This window comes from Plasmodium chabaudi (assembly GCF_900002335.3).
Source record: "Plasmodium chabaudi chabaudi strain AS genome assembly, chromosome: 1".
Lineage (NCBI taxonomy): Eukaryota > Apicomplexa > Aconoidasida > Haemosporida > Plasmodiidae > Plasmodium > Plasmodium chabaudi.
This window is the reverse complement of record NC_030101.2, coordinates 443,134-463,369: the sequence shown is the minus strand read 5'-3', so window position 1 is coordinate 463,369 and position 20,236 is coordinate 443,134. Positions and strand designations below refer to the sequence as shown.

The 20,236-nt window shown below is 23.7% G+C and overlaps 6 protein-coding genes across 6 annotated transcripts; 3 read left to right on the top strand and 3 right to left on the bottom strand.

The window, feature by feature from the left end:
• Positions 1-3,294: 3,294 nt before the first annotated feature.
• Positions 3,295-5,238, top strand: PCHAS_0112600 (syntaxin-binding protein, putative; the record flags this gene model as incomplete). The annotated part of the gene is made up of 1 exon (XM_738467.1): positions 3,295-5,238. One exon carries the CDS (start codon positions 3,295-3,297, stop codon positions 5,236-5,238), a length of 1,944 nt encoding a protein of 647 aa, XP_743560.1.
• Positions 5,239-5,637: 399 nt separating this feature from the next.
• Positions 5,638-8,169, bottom strand: PCHAS_0112500 (conserved Plasmodium protein, unknown function; the record flags this gene model as incomplete). Its single annotated transcript, XM_016798203.1, has 2 exons — positions 5,638-7,610; positions 8,076-8,169. The coding sequence occupies 2 exons, from the start codon at positions 8,167-8,169 to the stop codon at positions 5,638-5,640; spliced, it is 2,067 nt and encodes a 688-aa protein (XP_016653027.1).
• A 1,680-nt stretch (positions 8,170-9,849) lies between these two features.
• Positions 9,850-12,768, top strand: PCHAS_0112400 (AP-3 complex subunit beta, putative; the record flags this gene model as incomplete). The annotated part of the gene is made up of 1 exon (XM_732277.2): positions 9,850-12,768. The coding sequence occupies one exon, from the start codon at positions 9,850-9,852 to the stop codon at positions 12,766-12,768; it is 2,919 nt and encodes a 972-aa protein (XP_737370.2).
• Positions 12,769-12,972: 204 nt separating this feature from the next.
• Positions 12,973-13,719, bottom strand: PCHAS_0112300 (50S ribosomal protein L18, apicoplast, putative; the record flags this gene model as incomplete). The annotated part of the gene is made up of 2 exons (XM_738548.1): positions 12,973-13,419; positions 13,531-13,719. 2 exons carry the CDS (start codon positions 13,717-13,719, stop codon positions 12,973-12,975), a joined length of 636 nt encoding a protein of 211 aa, XP_743641.1.
• A 1,765-nt stretch (positions 13,720-15,484) lies between these two features.
• Positions 15,485-19,045, top strand: PCHAS_0112200 (rhoptry protein ROP14, putative; the record flags this gene model as incomplete). Its single annotated transcript, XM_016798190.1, has 4 exons — positions 15,485-15,673; positions 15,768-15,827; positions 15,946-16,114; positions 16,203-19,045. 4 exons carry the CDS (start codon positions 15,485-15,487, stop codon positions 19,043-19,045), a joined length of 3,261 nt encoding a protein of 1,086 aa, XP_016653026.1.
• A 519-nt stretch (positions 19,046-19,564) lies between these two features.
• PCHAS_0112100 (conserved Plasmodium protein, unknown function) lies at positions 19,565-19,836 on the bottom strand (the record flags this gene model as incomplete). Its single annotated transcript, XM_734833.1, has 2 exons — positions 19,565-19,707; positions 19,797-19,836. The coding sequence occupies 2 exons, from the start codon at positions 19,834-19,836 to the stop codon at positions 19,565-19,567; spliced, it is 183 nt and encodes a 60-aa protein (XP_739926.1).
• Positions 19,837-20,236: the final 400 nt, after the last annotated feature.

The following is a 20,236-nucleotide window of genomic DNA, read 5'->3' as shown; positions in this document are numbered from 1 at the left end:
GTAGGGAACAGTCAAAATATAGCACTATCAAAAGTGTAACAACATATGTCTATCAAAATTTATATTGGCATAGACAATGCCACTTAAAAAACATGCACGTATATCTACGGCTATTCTAGTATACTACTCTTGCAACGAAGTAAGATGTAACATATAAATATATACTACATTACTTTTAGATAGATATAAAACTATGAACGCTTAAACAATTTTAATATAACTATCATTATTATTATATATTTCCTTATACAAAATAAAAAAATAAATAAAACACAATATTCTCAAATTGTTACATAACATATATCGATATTTATTGCATACTAACACATGTCTTAAAAAAATTATATGCTTCTCTAAAGTCAAATGGTTTTCACACATTATACTGTTCATAATAAAAACGAAAATACACACACGAATAAAATTTAGGAAAATAGAAAAATCCAACTAAAACACCAACACACACACAGAATATAAAACAAGGGAAGTGTTTATCCAACAGATAGGAAGGAATAGAAAAAATCTAAAGACAATGTAACAAATTTTCTTATCCCCTTTAATTTAAGTTCACACAAAATTGTAAATAATAAATATGAAATTAAAAAAATTATATTTAAAAAAAAATACTATCATATATTCAAATATTAAATAAAACATAGTTTATGAAATATACTACATTTTTAAATACTTTATGTTTTATTAGGTATCCTTTTTTTAAAAAGCTATCAAAAAGAGTTGCACTAAGCAAATTATAAAAAGACGGAAAGACAGAATGAAAAATAAAATTAATACTAATAAAAACAATTGTGATATACACAAATAAATGTATTACATTGTAAATATATTTATTCAAAAAGGGAAAATTAATATACCATCTTAAAAATGTATAAAACAATAAGTAAAAAAAAATAAGTTGTATACAATTATTATAATCTCTTTAAACACACATTTATTGTTTGGTACATATTAACAACTTCGAAAAAAAAGACAGTAATAAAAAAAATATATACATACGTTTTGAGATAATATACAAAAATAACAAACTTTTGTTTCCTTAAGCGTTTTCTTTACAAAACTTGTTCTTTCATATAAAGGAAGCAGAATTAAAAAAATGTAACGAAACTAAAGCTAAAAGTAAACATAAAAACAAAAAGAATGGTAAACTGATTTTAAAAAATAAATAAAATATATATAATATTAACAATTTTAATGCATACTCTTATTTTTGCACTTTTTGTTTCTTTCGTTTTTCTCTTTGGTAGTGTATCGTACATGCATACAACCCGTATATACATATTTTAATACAACATATTAAAAGGTTTTGGCTCGAAATATTAAGACTTAAAACACACATATCTATTTTGTTATTAACAAATTTATATAAGTTTTAAGAATAACTCTTTTATTTCGTGTTGTATATTTAACGATATATACAAAAAAAAAAAAAAATAATATAATAAGTGCACTGAAATTTTTTATCGAGAAAAAAAACATATTTTAGTGCATGTATTAAATATTTTCCATTATGGGATAATTAATACACATATAATTTAAGAAAATAAAAACTTATTTTCCCTTTTACATATATATGTATTTTCATTGAATTTTCCAATTCTCCATGCTCATAAAAAAAAAAAAAATTCAATGAATTCATACCCGATGAAAAAAAAAAGATATAACCAAAACTTTAAATATGCACACATTTTGTAAAATATTCCTTTTATACATTCTTAAATTATTGAATATATCTTGTAAAAAAAATAAAAACCATACTTAAGCATTAAAACGATAAGTATGCAGATAATATATATTGCATATACCTATTTTGGATATATACATTTTTTTTTTGTTCTTAATAGCTTTTATTTATTTTTCAACCATCGAACCATTTTTTATTTATGTAAACAAATCAAGAACAAAGAATAATAACTTTTTTAATTCCTCAATACCTATTAATTCTAATTTTTATGTTAAGGAATTTTCTTCTAATATATATATACACGTATGTGTGTGTGTATATGCATATATTTCCGAGACGAACCAATAAAATAACCAAATGATATATATATGTATTTTTTCGCTCTCTTATCTGCCTTGCATTTGCATTAATAAATGTGTGCGAACAAAACTCGCTCCAATTAAATAGCAACAACCCGAGTTTAAGAATTTTATATTGAAATGGATCCATAACAAATTACATTTCTCTTTATAATCAAGCAAAATAAATCTTTTGCATGCTCATATAAAACAATTATCTAACCTTCGACATTGTAACCACTCGATAATTTTGAAAGCATAATCGATACCCATTTTACAACATTTTTATTTTATAAATAGAAATTATATATTTCCTAATCATTTTTTTTCAAATATTTTCCCACAGTTCCTATATTATTAAAAAAAGTTACGGATCATTTAAATTTAAACCAATTTCCAATGGTATAATCCTCGCATTTTTTATAATCCCATAAACAAAAATGATATTCCATACTCTTTAATGGAAACATTTCCTCTATAATTAAAAGCATGTACTATATAAAAATAGTGGCAAATTAACAATTGTTTGGCACATAACTGTTAAACAAATTCTATCTAAATTTTATAATCAAATTAACATTTAAAAGGGTCTTTAACATTTCATTAAATAATTTATTTTAGGCAAAGCAAATTTACATAGAGTATGCTCCATCCTCACACTTTTTTATATAGTGCTAGTATTTATTTCAAAAAAAAATTTAATAAAACAAAGCAAAGCAAAACAAAACAAAAACTATATACGTACATTATAATGATAAAAAAAATTGTATTATTTTGATAATTTGTTTTTATTAAGTATCTTTTAAAAAAACTCGAATAAAATTAATATGACTTCGCATAAATTCGTAAATTTTCCCATAGCTAACGAATTTTTAAATTGTTTCTTGTAAATGCATGAACAAGTCATATTTTTTTAGACTTTTTTTTTTTTACCTTACCAATTCATATTTTTAATTCAAAAAATAGCTGATTTAAAAAATATATGTTCATAATTATGTTACATATATAATTATTACTTTAATTTTTTCGTAATTTTCGTGATCTTTTATTTCTGTATTTTTCTGATTTTATAACATCGATTTTTTCATTTTTTCGTTTTTTTCGCTTTCCTTGTTTGTCAACAATATTTTAGAAATATTATACAATTTTATTCTTTCTGAGGGAAAATAAAAGCTGTTTATTTTTTATTTACCATTTTTTGGCTAGTTCCTCCTACGTCCATACATATTATTTCTCTTTAAAATGGTCGAAGAATAAAAAATGTCGTTGAGAGAAAGTTGCAGGAATCGAATTTTTACTGTAATCACTAAAATAACGGAAGTGAGTAAATATGTTGTTATGGTTGTAGATCAAAATGCTTACAAAATATTATCCATGATATGCAAAAATGAAGAACTATTAGAAAAAGGGGTATCATTAATCGAACTAATAAATACACAAAGAAATAATTTACAAGATTTTGATTGTATATATTTATTAAGTAATAATATTGAGAGTGTTAATATAATGTTAAAAGATTTTATAGATGAAAAAAATCCAAAATATAAAAATATTCATATATTATTTACATCAAATGCTTGTAAAAAAAATGAAATATTAGACTTAATAGCTACACGTGATTTTATGCTAAAACGAATTAAGTCTTGTGCATGTATAAATTTAAATTTTTATCCATATGAAAGCAGAATTTTTTATTTTGAAAATAAAATAAATTTATATGACCTATATCCTTTAAAAAATAGTCATATATTAAATAATGTAGCCTCGGAATTAGTTTCTGTTTGTTCTTGTTTAAAAACATATCCAAATATACGATATCAAAATACTGAGTTATGTTATAAATTTGCAGAAACGGTTCAAAACTATTTAGCTACTGAAATTTCAAAAAATAATAAAAATAATAATGAAGTGTCGGAAGATGATACAGAATGTGTTTTATTAATTTTAGATAGATCCATTGATAGATCTATTTTATTTATACATGATTATACCTATCAAAGTTTGTGCTACGATCTTTTAAAAATTAGCACTGAATTTGATGAAAATGAAAAATACGAAGAAGATGAAGGTGGAAAAAATAATTATCCCCATACAGTTACATTCAAAATGCCTAATAATGAAAAAAAAAACGAAGAGAAAACATGTACATTATCTGAAAATGATAATTTATGGGACAAATATAGGCACACACATATACAAGAAGTAAATGAAAATATAAAAAATGAAATAATTGAATTTACTGAAAAGAATTCAGTAGCAAAAATTCAAAAAAAAAAAAATATCTTTAATCCTAATGAAGCTTTAGAAGCAATCCGATTTTTACCACAGCATGAACAAATGCTAGAACAGTATTGGATGCATGTATATTTATGCGAAGAAACTTTTAAATTATTACAAAATAAAAATGTAGTAGATATAGGACTGATTGAACAAGATATTTGTTGTAATATAGATAAATTTGGCAAAAAACTTAATCATACAACTAATTTAAATAGTTTGCAAACTGCTTTAGCTAGCTATGAATATCAACAAGAAGAAAAAGCTAGATTGTTATTATTATATTTTATTAATTATATAAATATAAATAAACAAGATGAAATCAAGCTCATCGAATCAGCAAAACTTAGTTTATTTATGAAAAAAATTATAAATCATTTCTTAAAATTAAAATTTCCAAAAAATGGTTACCTTTCTATGGATGATGATGTATCAGCACCAAATCATGCTTCCCATATTTTTGAAAAAAATAAAAAGAAAATTAAATATTATAAAGATATTGCAAAAGATGCAAATTATGAATTAACAAGATATGAACCAAATATAAAAGAAATTATTCAAGAACTAGCCACCGAAACATTAGATAAAATGCATTTCCCACATCTCCCTAGTCTTAATACTGTACACGATAAAAATAATAATGCATCGAACGAATTAAAGGTGACAATAAATTCGCCTGACAAAAAGAAAAATGTTTTGAGAGGTACTGTATGGGAATATAAAAAAGATATAATAAAAAAACAAGGAGAAAATCAAAAAAAAAAAAAAAAAATTATTGTATTTATACTTGGAGGTATAACATTTCCTGAAATAAAAATAATATATGAACTTTCAAAACAAATAAATGTGGATTTATATTTAGGTGGAACATCAATATTAACAACAAATCTCATATTTAACCAATTTAAAAACCATTCCGATTTCTAACAATTTCAAAATTTATCAATTTGTCTTACCCACCATACTGATATCTAAAGTTAGCCAATTGAGTCCCAGCCCATCGACTTTTCCAACGTTCACAACGTTCGCAACGTTTGCAACGTTTGCGGTTTTACGAATTTGTGCGAACCGGTTTAGTTAATTAAAAATTTGATTTAAAATTAATTAAGTTTGGTGCCATAAATTAATATAGACATATGAACTATTAAATGTGTAGGCCTATTAATAAAATATATGCAAAGCAAATTGGAAATGATGAAACATATTTATTTTTGGGAAATAAAAATATAATTATTAATTACGAAAAAAAGATAATAAACAATATACATATCAACTTTTGCATATGCAAATATTGAATATGTTTTTTTTTTTTTTTTTTGAAAAGTTTTAATAAATTTGTCCACATTTCTTAATATTTCTTTCTTGTTTAAAAACTTCAATCCATTGATTAAATTTTTTGTTTACATAATTAACTCTCTTTATTGGTTTATTTATATTTATAGTGTCGTTTTTTATATATTTGTGTGTTAACATATTTATATAATAAATCCAACTATTTAAAATATTTTCGGGATATATAAAATTGTCTAGCTTTAAATTAACTGAATCTTTAGATTCTCGATTTAAAATTGGGGTATCAAAATTTTGCGATACATAATCAAAGGGTATAAAATAATATGGCATTGAATATATATCATAGATAATTATGCATTTATTGATTTTTTCAGATAATTCACAATTTATATTATTTATTATATCTACCTTGTTATTATTAGATATTTCAAAAATGAATTCATACATGTTTTTTCTTATTAATATAGATAGATCTATATTATTTTTTCTATCGAATTCAAAATTATTATCGTTAAAGAAAACTAAAAAACAATTTGTATACCAATTTGAATAATCATAATTACTGTATATATATTCTCCTTCATATACTTTACAATAATGCTTTAAAATTAAATTATCTTTATGAATTGAATTATTATTTAAATAAAATAAAATACAATAAAATTGTTTCCAACAACCATTATCTATATATATATGTATATATCCTCTTTTCTTTATTTCAATATCATATATATCTGTTTCAAAAACTCGTTTATTAATATATAATTTCATATTACTAATAAGTTTTTCCATATCAATTCGTGTCAATTCATATTTTTTTACATTTCTTTCATCCGCTAACTTGTCTATTACACTATTGGACATCGTTTTTTCACTCCCTTCACTATTATCATTATCATTTTTATCACTACTATTATTTTTGATGACTGTATAAAATATATAATTAAGCTTATCTATAAATTTCGATTTTTTTACACTATCACAATCTGTATTACTGGAAATTTCTGATTGTGTAGAACCACTTGTTGTTTGTATATCATATTCATTTATTTTGTCATCCAATTTTAAATTTGTTTTATTATGTTTGCCATTTAAAACTGTTTCTAAATTACAATTTTCAGATTCGTTGGTACCAAAGTGTGGATCCCCCATGTCTTCCATCTCATCAGTTGAAAACATTCGTTTTATCTTAATAATTTTATTTGAAAAATTGTTGAAAAAATTTAAATAAATATTTTTACTGCTCCAATTGAGTATCCTACTACTTTCACAATTTTGGAAATCATCACTGTTTGTGCATATATCGTATATATAAACATATTCTGAACCATCTAAATTTATGTATTCCTTATATTTTTTTTCTAATATATCATTTAAATAGCTAAAATTGCCATAAATATTATTATCCTTATACTTAGTATCATTTATTATAACTTTTTTTTTATCCTCCATAAATGGGATGGACTTATAATTTTCGGAATTTAATTTATTTTCATTCAGTTCGTTTTCCACATTTTCAATTAGTAAACCATTTTTATCTTCCTCCTTAATGTCATTTTGTAAGTTGAAAAGGTTGTCTACTCCTTTGACTTCTTTGACTTCTTCACCTTTACAAGTTTGTGTCTGTTCATGTTTTTTTTCAACCCTATTTGGGTTGTCAACCTTTTCAGGGACCACCTCTTGTACCTCCTTCATTTCGACTTCTCTCGCTTTGCCCTCGTTCATATAATTTGGATCACACCTCTTAATACTTTTATATTCATTTCTTAAACATGCATTATTATCATTGTTTATTGTTACTTTTTTACAAACTGTATTAGTATTATCAGTTGGTTCGATTCTTTGTAAAAAATTTGAATTTTTTTTATCGTTTATATAATTCATACATTGCTCTGTTTCTTTTTTTTCACCAGGTAAGTAAGGATATATTGTTTCAATACTTGAAATGCTCATCTTCCCTGACTTGATAATTTCTTTCGATCCTTTAAAAACGCTTTCATATCCATCTATAAAAAAAAAATTATAAATACGAAGCTATCCAAAATTGTACATCATTAATAAAAACAAAAATTAATATTGCAAAGGGTATGCATATTCACAACGTATTATTTATTATTTATTATAATTATAGATATGCATAACTATTGGGAAAAATGCAACGAATTTGAAAACACATTTCCAACATATTAAGGGTTGCACTGGTTTACATACTCAGCATTTTTCGAATATAAAATTGTGAAAAAATATACAAAAAAAATGAATATATGTATGCACGCCCGACGAATTGAATTGTCTATTCGTCTCCCAACGTAATAGTCATTTACGAATGCATAACTGTGTACGTGTGCATTTTCCATTTTCCATTTTCCCAACCAAAATTGTTATTACACGTTTTCATAATTTTACACAATTTTACATAATTTTGCAAAAATAAACGATAATTTATTTATTTTTTTACTTTTCGTGGCTACCTTTTGGAGTGTCAACTTTATTTAAATTAATTTCTACAATGAGATCTTCTGTTTGTGTCTGTTTTTCCAAACTTGAAAAAAAAAATTTTTTCATTTTATAAAAAACAAAAAAAAATATGTAAATTAAAAAAAATAATAATGGAGGAAAAAATTCCTTTAAAAATATTTCAACAATATTTGAATTAACCATTTACACACTAACAAAAATATAATTAAAATTGGTTACATATAATTATAAACTAACACAACAAACTAATGTAGTGTCATATAAAATAAATTAAAATTCTATAAGGTTACACACATTTATTATGTACATGTGCTATATACTTATAAAACATTGTATATAAAAACATGATTTATTTTTCTGTGTTTTTAAACTAATAAATAATTTATAACACCAATATATATATCCCTTCCTACAACTTTTAAATATTTTAATGTTCCATCATTTTATATAAATATATTTTATTGAACTTGAAAATTAAAAAACCTTTTGAAAAGCTTAGATTATTTTTATGGTTGAAAAAATTAAAAAAAAAAAAAACACTATAGTTTTATTTAAACAACACAGGAAAATTTGGGAACTCATTTTGCTATTATAAATTTGTATATAGAAAAAACGAACCGATTATTATATACATAAAAATTAATTGCAATTGTAGAGCGAATAGATCCCATGTTCTTACACATAAATAAATTATATTATTTACAAAATAAGTAGATCCACTATTTTTTAAATTGTAAAATGCAGAACAATGTGGAAAACGATTCAAATTTTTTTATTTTTTTATCAAACCATTTTTTTCTTTTTATTTTTTTATCACGCCATTAAATCTTTTTGTAAAATCAGGAAATAAAAAACAAAAATTGTAAATAATTTAACACAATTTTTGCCTTTTCACTTTTCAAAAGTTTTTCGTTTTTCACAACTTTGCAAAAGCGGGTTGCCCAAATTTAGGGGAACAAAATTGTCAACGCTTTGTTCGACGTGCGAACATGTCACCATTTTACTTTTCTCATCAATTTGTGGAAAACAAATGCAATCGACTAAGCATTATAGGTTTACCGTTTAGGCCCAGGCAAAATTCATTTTTTATAATCCAACTATTACAAAGTTTGATGAATAGGTTTTTTGTTTTTTTTAAATTAACATTTTTTTATTTTTTTACTTTTTCCTTCATCGAATAAAACAGTTTTAAATTGTTATCATAAATTTTAAAAATGCAAAGAAAAAATGTAAAGAGAAAATATTATTTATTATCACGTGTAATAATAAATAATGTATGACGGAACGTAGAAATTGTTTTAACTAGTGATTATTTTTTTTTCGCTTTTAAGTAGTTATATAATACATATAAATATGCAGAATAGTTAGGGCCCATTTTGGCTATATAACTAAATTTATTTTTTCCAATTTTTTTCAACATTTTCAACATTTTCAAACTTTTCAACATTTCCAACACGCTGGTGACGTAAACTCACACGTTGTTTTAAATGTTTATTTTTTTCAACATGAAAATGTGAGTAGCTGGATGTTTTCATTATGCTACATCGTGCTTAGTTTGTTTTTTGTATTTTTTTTATTTTTTTTATTTTTTTTATTTTTTGTATTTTTGAGAATTGCTTATTTTCCCCTTTCCATCTTTTTTATGCTAAGGATGTAGCTCCATCGCTTTTACTGAGAAATGAGGGCACAAATAGGATAGTACAAACAATTATGCATATTTGATTTTTTTCCTTTTGTGTCTTATGTATATAAAAAAATAATAATAAAATGGAATCATTTGGATTTAATATAAAATTGCCATTAATTGAAAAGGCATCTACAAATGTGAAGGACATCATTTCTCACATAAAATTGAATGATGGGGTATACTTTGAAAAAACAAAACTTGATCATGATGAAATAGTTCGTAATTTAGAAAATAATAATGTATATAAAAAGATTGAAGCAATGAAACATATATTGATTGCCCACATTTTAAAAAAAAATGTTTCTTCGTTTTTTTTTAACGTTCTAACAAATATATCAGTAGATAATTTAATATTAAAAAAATTAATTTATAATTATTTAATTTTATATGCACATGGAAACACAGATTTAACATTACTATCAGCAAATTCATTTAAAAAAGATCTAAGCAATAACAATTATCAAATTAGATCATGGGCATTAAGAGCAATGGCTTCAATCAAATCTATCGATATAATTAATATACTGATAGGTTCTTTAAAACGACTTTCAAATGATAATTCACCATATGTTCGTAAAACATGTGCAGATGTTATACCTTCTATATATTTAGTTGATAAAGATCAATTTATTTTTTTAAGAAAGCTTTTAATCAAACTAATTTCAGATAGAGAACTAACTGTCGTTTCGTCTGCTATTATTTCATTTAGTACTGTCTGTATTTATAATCAAGTAGAACGCCCCCACCATTACGAAGAACTACATAATGCTGAATATGAAGCAAACACAGTTACACTTCCCAAAGACCAGCCTTTCCAAGACTCCACAGAATTTACAAACGTTGATAATAATCGGGATGGAAAAAACGTGCCGAACCATATAAACCAAATTACCAACAAACACAATGCAACATCTAGCAGTAACGAACAAATTGAATTCAAAAATGGAAACATACAAAATAGCGATTCCCATTTTATGGATATGTGTGATGCGACTCATATATTTAGTTCGCTATCATTTCTACACACACATTATTATAAGTTATGCAAATATTTGCTATACATGCATCCGTACAATCAAACGTATTTAATAGATCTGTTGTTACGATACTGTAGAATGTTTTATAAAAACCCTTTAAGAAATGAAAAAATAAATTTGAAAAAACAAGAAAACATATATGATAACAATATAAGCAATGGTGATTTATCAAATCAAAATGACTATGATACTTATGATGAATATAAAAATTATACAATTGATATTGAAATATTTATTAATAAGTTGATAATATTATTATCATCAAGTAGTTATTGTGTTGTTTTAGGATCCATATCGGCTTTATATAATTTAACTGAACTTACATATAAAGAGGAAATAATTCAAGCCATACTATTTTGTTTATTAAAAAGTAATGCAGAAAAAAACGATGAAGCATATGAAATATTTCTCAAAAGTGTAAAACCAATTATTAAATTATTAAAAAATGATTTTAGTTTATATATATCATATTTTTTTATTAACAGTCATGATAGTACAATAAAAAAGTCATTGAAAATTGATATACTATATATGTTAAATAAAAAAGATAATAAAATGATTATACTAAACGAATTAATACATACATTATACATACCTAATAATAGTGAGCTTATTATTAAAAAGTTATTTAAATACATTACAGAAATTGCTTTACAAAGTTCAGAATGTTTATCTAAAGTTATTAATCAAATTATGATTATGCTAAATTCAAATATAAAAATATATTCATATGAATCTATATTATCATTAAGAAAATTGTTACAACAAAATGATAGTAAAAAAATTAAAAAAATTATATTTTTTTTAACAAAAATATTATTACAAGTTCAATCAAATGAAGTTAAAATATCAATCTTATGGATTTTAGCTAACTATCAAAAATATATTGATTACCTTCTTCTGTTTGATTTATCACGAATATTAGTAAAATCATTTGAGGTTTCAGATGATGCCTTTAAAATACACATAATTCATTTTCTCTTTAAAATATGGATCTACCAATACGGTCATATAATTCGAAGTGGTTCCTGTGAAGATAATAAAAACACAAATTCACAATTTCCCAACAGTTCTAACAACCAATTTAACGAACACAAAGTGGAGCAAGACAAAATGGGTTACGATAATGATGATAAAATAGAAAACAACTTTTTATTATTCGAAAATTTGTGTAAAAATTGTTTTTTCATAGCATCTAGAGATAAAAATTTTGATATTCAAGACACAAGTAAATTTTACTATCACATTATGTTCGTAATAAACAAATTAAAGTCACAAAATATGCTAGATTATCAACTTTTACAATCAAATATTTTTAATCAACCAATCTCCGATTTTACATTATCTTTGTCATATTTAAAATTTTTTTATTTACACTCTGGGAGATCAATAATTACGCATTCCTTAAACCTGGGATCAAAGAATTTATCTGAAAATAAATCAGGCCCACCTTTTTATCAATCCGAACAAGATAATCATATTAGTCATAACAATAGTGAACATAAAAAAATAAATATATTACAACTAAATACTATATCTAATTTATTAAATACAAAAATAGTATCCTATGTTAATTTACCTGACTTTGCACAAACTGATTTACCAAACACTGAACATATTAATAACATTGAAAAAGAGAAGAAACAACCTATCAGCTTTTCATCCGATGATTTAAAATATAATAAAAAAATTGTCAACAATATTAATCCTCATATTTTTGTAAACATCGACGATTTTTATAAAGAAGAAAAAATAAAATCTGAAAAAAATAAATTTTCAAACTTTTCAGATACTTCCTTTTTAATTAATAAGGGAGCGAAAATTCAGGGAGAGGATGATGAATCAGATGATAATCAACAGTCTCCAAAAATAAATGAATCTGAAAAATCTGGACATGCAAAGGATGTAATTTACGAAGAGGTTGATGATATTGAAAAGTTTTTTTTTAACGATAATGAATAAGTCTGCATGGAAACTGAAATTTGTTTAGCCTAATTAAGATTTCTTATTTTTTTAATTTATAACTTGTAACTTATAACTTTTTTATTCTTCCTTAAGGAAACAAACTTTGTTTTTTTAAACACCATGAATGAAATGTGTAAAACGGGCACAATATATGTAACGTGTATGGAAAAAAATAAAATTAATACTGCTGCTTGGGTGGGTCTACAAGATAAGACCAACGGCTCTTGCACCTTCGGCTAAGGCTTCAACCTTACCTTCATATTTATGTCTACCTCGATCAAACCGTACTCGAAATATTCCTTTACTTAATGCTTTTTTTCCAATAACTTTTCCAATCTCCCATGCTGATTTAATACTTTTCCCATCATTAACTATTCGATTTGTTTCTTTTTTAACATAAGTTCCTAATATATTTGATAAATTTGGATCTCTAGAACATGTAAAACATAATATATGTTTTTTATAATCATCTATAATTGATGCATATATATGATTATTTGTATTTTTTATTCGCATTCTTGGTATTCGTTTTCCCTCTAATATTTCTTTATCAACATCCAAGTTATTTCTTACTTCTCTCTGTATATCTTCACCACTTTCTGCATTCTTATTTGCAGCATGTTCATCTATTAGTTGTTGTAATACTTCCTGTAAAAGTTGAAAAAAAAAATGACATCAATCACACATGTGTATATGTACGAAGAGGTAGTATTCCATATTTTTTCATTTTCCATTTTATTATCTTTTATAAAGAATTACATTTTTTACTCGTCTCCGTTCCTTTTGCTTGACGCGTGTTGGTGTAGCTACCTCTGTATTTTTATTTTTTGCTTTTAAAGATGAAATTAAAAAACTTTTGTGTAACGAAGCCCTTTTATTAATAGTAAAGCATTTTATCACACAAATAAAATATATAAATATAGGAGGCACTAAAACTGAAATGCGCATAGTACTTTTTCAAAAAAAATAAACTTAAAAAAAATTAACTAGTATCAAGTACATAAACAATTTTCGACGTTTTGTAGTATGCAGCTAAAAAGGAATGGAACTAGTAGGCAACTTCAAAATATGTATAAACATTTTAAAAAAACAAAAAAATAACCAAATATATATTTATGTGTATAACTTCATAAAAAGTTATAAAATATTTTTAAAAGCCATACTGGCCTTATTCTTATGAATTGTATCTCGGCATTTTTTATTTTCCCTTTCAATCAATTATGGGTTTTACAAAAAAATATGCATAATACATATTAACAATGGTCACTAATTTTTTGGAAAACAGCTTAAAGGTGAAACAATAATTAAATACATTTATTTCAATTTAATTATTTATTATATTTAGTTGTTTTAATTAATTTAATTTTTCCACATATATCAAATTAGAAAACCCGTATTATATTAGCAGGTGTATTGTTTGGGGGTAAGAGAAAAATATTGCAAACCCAACACATAGTGCTTGAAAAATATTCGAAAAATATTCGAAAAATAAGATGAATTCTTAAATAGTTAAATGAAAAAATGTGGAGAAAAAACCATTTCAATAAATACTAATTTGTATACTTATCTTTTACACATTTTATACTTTAAAAATTTATTAATATTATAATTTTTTTTTTTAAATAAGCTAAAAAAATATGAACAAGCAATAATTTACAACCTCTTTTTTCCCCTTAAGACAATCCCCATAATTACATAAAATGTCACGAAATTTATTCAATTATTTTATTAATTTGTTGAAAAAAATATAATTTAAATGAACATATTTAACAATAACACTTTAACTTATTTTGTTAAGTATGTATATAACTGTAGGACTTGTAAATATGCTCTACATTTGCTACCCCTTTTTTACCTGTACACCAATTTGGCTATAACATATACTATATCAAAAATAACATTAGGATAAAATTTTCAATGTTTAAATATTTTTTTAGAATGTTCTTATAATAATAATTATATAAAATAAAAATCTCTTTATTATTAGGTTTTATAAATTGGTATCACAAATTATTTATCAAATTTTTGTTGTTACTACGGTGGTAATTTTCATAATACGAATATGGTTCTACATGTGAATAAACACAAATATGTATGCTTAAATAGTATTTGTAATTAGTTAGACTTATAAAAATATATTTCCTTTTATTTAATTTTGCCATAAACCATATATATGTGAAATATATCATAGACATATAATTATCAAATGACGCACCCATTATGCACATAATATAAAAATATGATAAAACATGTTATTACAAAAAAATTAATATATACATATATTTTTTGAACTTGTTTTGTCTTTTATTATGCATATTAAATTTTAAAATAGTAAACCGAAAAATATAATTTATCAAAGGGTAGTATATTTTTTCAATTTTCACAACATATCCGTCCTGCACATGTACATGTAAAAACAATACATTACGTTGTTTATATATGAACATGCATGTGAAATACTACAATAGTAATAATAATTTTTTTCCTATTTTTTCGCTTATTTTTCGGTTTATCAAATAATTAATACATTTAAAGGATATGCTAAAAAAAGTATTTATTTGTTAGGACAACACTATCACATTTTGTATCATCATTACACCACCAATTAAATGAAAAGAAGATAATAAAAAGTTATAGAAAAAAAAAAATTTATATATTTATAGCTAGCTAAACGTGAATGTACATAAATTAATAAAAAAAACAATAAAATAAAATGGATGATGATTTTAGAGACCCAACCAAACTTATGATTAACAGTAAAGAAATAGAAAAAGTTAAAGCATTTAGTAAAATAAAAAGAAGTATAAATAATATTTTCAAACAAATATTTTGCAATGATAATGATGATTCTTATATATACAAAATAAAGGGCATTGAATCAACCTTTTGGTGTTCGCAAATCGTAAGAAAAAATAAAAATCTATAAATGTCTAGCACTTACTCATGCATATGTACGAAACATAATGAACTATTTTTTATACCTTTTCCTAATTCAGATTTACACTCGGATAGTTTTGCTAGCTTGTTTTTTCTCTTTTTTTGTTTCTTGGAAGCAGGTAACACAATTTGACAAAAACAATATGTTTCCCTTTTCAACCTATTTCATATGCACAAATGTTTACATCGCATATTTAATTAAAATTAGCAAACTTTTATATGTGCAACAACTTGTAGAATGCAGCCTTGATAGGAGAAAATGGACTTACTCCTGCGAAAGAATTTGTAGATAGCTTATTTAACGAATTAAAAAACGCTGACTTATGGACAAAGATTCAGAAATTTCATTCCCTTTTTTGGTTCATTCCAACGACCGATTTGGCCATAAATTTGATGGCAATATTAGGTAAGCTATTATAAAATTTTATCAAAATCGTGAAAAATCAAATAAAAACAATAGACAAGTAATATGTGCATATTTTTTCTTGTCTTAGGAATGGTGATCAGTGCAGGAGCTCTACTATTCAATTGTGTGAATGTAATTAGTGTATTGGTGATTTATATATTGCTACAAAGTATTTACAGCATAGGGAATGTGTGGTTTAATTATGTATTTGAAATTGAATTATTGGAATTAGTTTTCCTTTGTCTATTCATAGTTCCATTAAATAAAAACAGTTTGAAAAGCAAATATTCAACAACATTTTTAATGAAGTACGTTTGTCGTTTTTTTGTTTTTAAAGTGTTGATAGGAACTAGTTTAATCAGATTTAGAAATACAGATGTATGGGGCAAATTAGAAGGAAAATATTATTTATATGAAACTCAGCCATTACCAACAATCGTATCCTACTTTTTTCATACATATGAATTTTTAAGCAAATGTGATAATTTATTTTGTATATTATGTGAATGTGTATTTTCATTTTTTCTTTTATTTCCAATTAGATCATTTAGAATAATAGGAGGGACATTCATATTTTTTTATTGCATTCTTAATTTCATAAATCAAAATTCCTATTTATTTTATTTTTTGCTTTTAGCACCATTGATGTATTGCTTTGATGATAAGATATTATTTCATATTTTTACAAAATCAAAAAAGAATAAAATAATAAATGTAATTATGGACAAGATTAAAAATAAACATAAAAGTAGACGATATTTTAAAAGTTTTGATATTTTTTATTTTATGGGAATGAATGAAGATGAAGTATATAACATGTATGATTCATATTTTAATATAGATTATATAAATAGCCAAAATGGATTAACTACAAATCATAAAAATCATACTGAAGATTCGGATGATGATAAAGATGAAAAAGAGAGTGGTGAATATGATTACAATGATGAAGAAAAAGCATTTTTAAAATATGGTAGCTCAACAAAAAATGAAATACATTTTTATAATAAAAAAAATAATAAAAAACGCAGTTTTTTTCAAGATTTTAAAAAAGATATATATAATATTTACAACTGGTTATTCAAACAAAAGGGTTTAAATTATATATTAATAAGTTATAACATTTCTAAAGACATTTTTATTAATATTATAGGTTCTCTAGTTATATTTTTATTTAATTGCTTAGCTGTATGTTTAATAAAATTATATAATAATATTGATTCATCAGAAGATGGACTTAATATGATTATCTCGATATTATTTACAACCTATTTCAGTATTTTACTAACCTATGCAATATATATATTTTTATTCACAAAAAATTATATAGCCCATTTTATAAGTCAAATAAGTTTATTATTATCAACAATTTTAATATATTCATATAAAATATTTCCAGATGGTTTTACAGATAATTATTATTCTTGTTTGTTTCTATTTCAGTTATTCTGTTTATTTATATTATCTACCTTTTATTTAAACAACAAGCGATTTATATATAAATATTTATCACAATATTTCTATCTTCTTTTGTTTGCACATTTTATTTATTTATTTGGACAAAACATTTTATCGCCTGACCAAGTCATGAATGAAACAATAAACAATTTTGAATTTATGAATATATATGGATCTTTTGGGCAGATCAATAAAACAAGACATGAACTAATTATACAAGGAACCAATTCTCAAGAAATAAATGATAATACAGTATGGGATAATATTGAATTTAATTGTAAACCTGATAATAATTTAAAAAGTTTATGCTTCCCTATTAAACTTATTTATGGATTTATACCTATTATATATATCGACAGACTTGATTGGCATTTTAGTTCCTTGGCATATCAAAATGATGAAAACATTTTAGAGCATAAATGGTTTCAAAAATTTTTAATTAAATTAATGCAAAATGATAAACAAATCAATTCCTTACTTTATAAAAATCCATTTCTTTATGGTGATGCCAATAATTTGGAAACTACGATTTCTTTACAAGTTTTAAATGCAGTATATAAATTTTCTCACGAAAACGGACCTGAATGGTGGACCGTATCTTCTTCGGAAACCATACTTGATCCCGAAGATATTTTACCTGACAACCCAGATGCAAAAAATGGAAAAAAAACGAAACCGACAACTAGCCTAATATTCTTTAACAGTAAAAACGGCGGAAAAAACGGCAAAAAAAATCAAGAGAAAAAAAAATCAGGAAAAAAAACGAATTATAAGCTACGCAAAAATAATCGAAATGCACAGACAAAACATAAACGAGCGATAAGCAAAAATTACTCGAACACAATGAAAAATAACATGAAAAATAACATAAAAAATAGTCAAGCCCTTTTAGATAGCCAAATAAAAAAAGAAATCAAAAAATATATACTATTACCACAAATTTCTAAAGATAAAAATGTGTATTTAAAAAATAATACAATGGTTAACAATTTAAATAATATTTCGAATCAGCATTTGGCTAATTTGCTAAAAATGCCAATAGCTAGCGATTTTTACAACCCTATGAAAAATATAAAATATTATGACCATTCAGGTAAATTTGGAATTAATAAAAAATACAAATTTTATAAACCAAATATAAAAAATAATAATATAGAAAAAAATGGAAATTCTTTACAACAAAATCAAAATGATGAAATTTTTGGAATAACAGATACATTAAAAAAAACATTAGACAATGCTATTAATAACTCTTATACGAATTTTGATTCTTTGAATCAGTATTCAGACAAAATGAATAAGCTAGGTCTTTTGGAAAATTACAATAATCAAAATAATTTTATTTCTAATTATATTCCTCAAGAAAATATTATAAAAAGCCTGGCCCAAAATAATAAAAATGATAATGGAGTTTATTTAATCGAAACGATTTCGGAAAGTATTGATAAGGATAATACACAAAAAATTGCTTGATTTCAGCTTCCAAATTTACAACATAATAATCCTACCGCATTGATAAATATGAAAAATGAAAAATGAAAATTTCTAAATTGCCAACAAAATGATTGTACCGCTAAACCCTCATTATAGCCCCCCGTTTGTTTACAGATTTTTTTTGTTTATTTGATTATATATACATGTGCATATTTTTTGTTTTAGTTTTTAATGTTTTAGATTTTGTATTAACCTTATATAGTCCCATTGTTTGGGTTTTATTTTATTTTTTTTATTTGCCTTTTTAAACAATGATTCCTTAAGTTAATTGGAAATAACATTTTCTATGATTTTACAATCCATCCATATATGTGTGTGGATATTGGATTTACACTTCAAATACTTTTTCAGTTTTAAATATTAATAAATAATGTCTATAAGCATTCATATAAAAACAGCATTTATGTAGCTATTTCTCACTATGCTTGAACATGCATACTAAAAAATGATAAGCATTACATCACTATTTATGTATAAAAAACATAGGGTTTGTTTATTTTAATTCTTTCTTTGGTCCGTTTTCATATTCTCTCTTTGTTTTTTTCGATATTCATTATTATAGGAATGTATTTTTTTGCTTTCCTTATCTATGTTTACATAACATAAACTCATTGTTGATAAGACTAGGGGTATTGTTGTTCCTACACATGTTTTTAAAAAGTAAAATATATTATCAAACTGTTTAACTACAATATATGCATATGTATAATTTCATTTCTTTCGATTTTACCAATAACAAAAAAGGTACACCAACTAAAAAATTTCTTCATATTAATTATTTTTCTTAAATATTATAACGAAATTGTTGCATCATTTTCTTATTTTTTTGTACTGTATTATAAAAAATTATATTGTTTTCCTACTTATTTTTAAAGCTTGCAAAAATAATAAATAGCATGAACATCAATAACCTTATAAAAAATTTAATTTATTTAGTTACCATTTATTTATTAATATTGTAAAATTATAATGCTTATTATTTTATTTATTATTTTTTTTTTTTTTATTTTTAGGGCAATTGGGTCTATAAAGTAGTATGTATATATGGAATATGCATATTTAGAACGGAATAACAAATTATAGTTATATAGCACTCTATATATGCCATAAAAATGTTAAGACTTGTTTCAAAACGAATACAAAAAAGTATATTATGAATAATTCAAAACT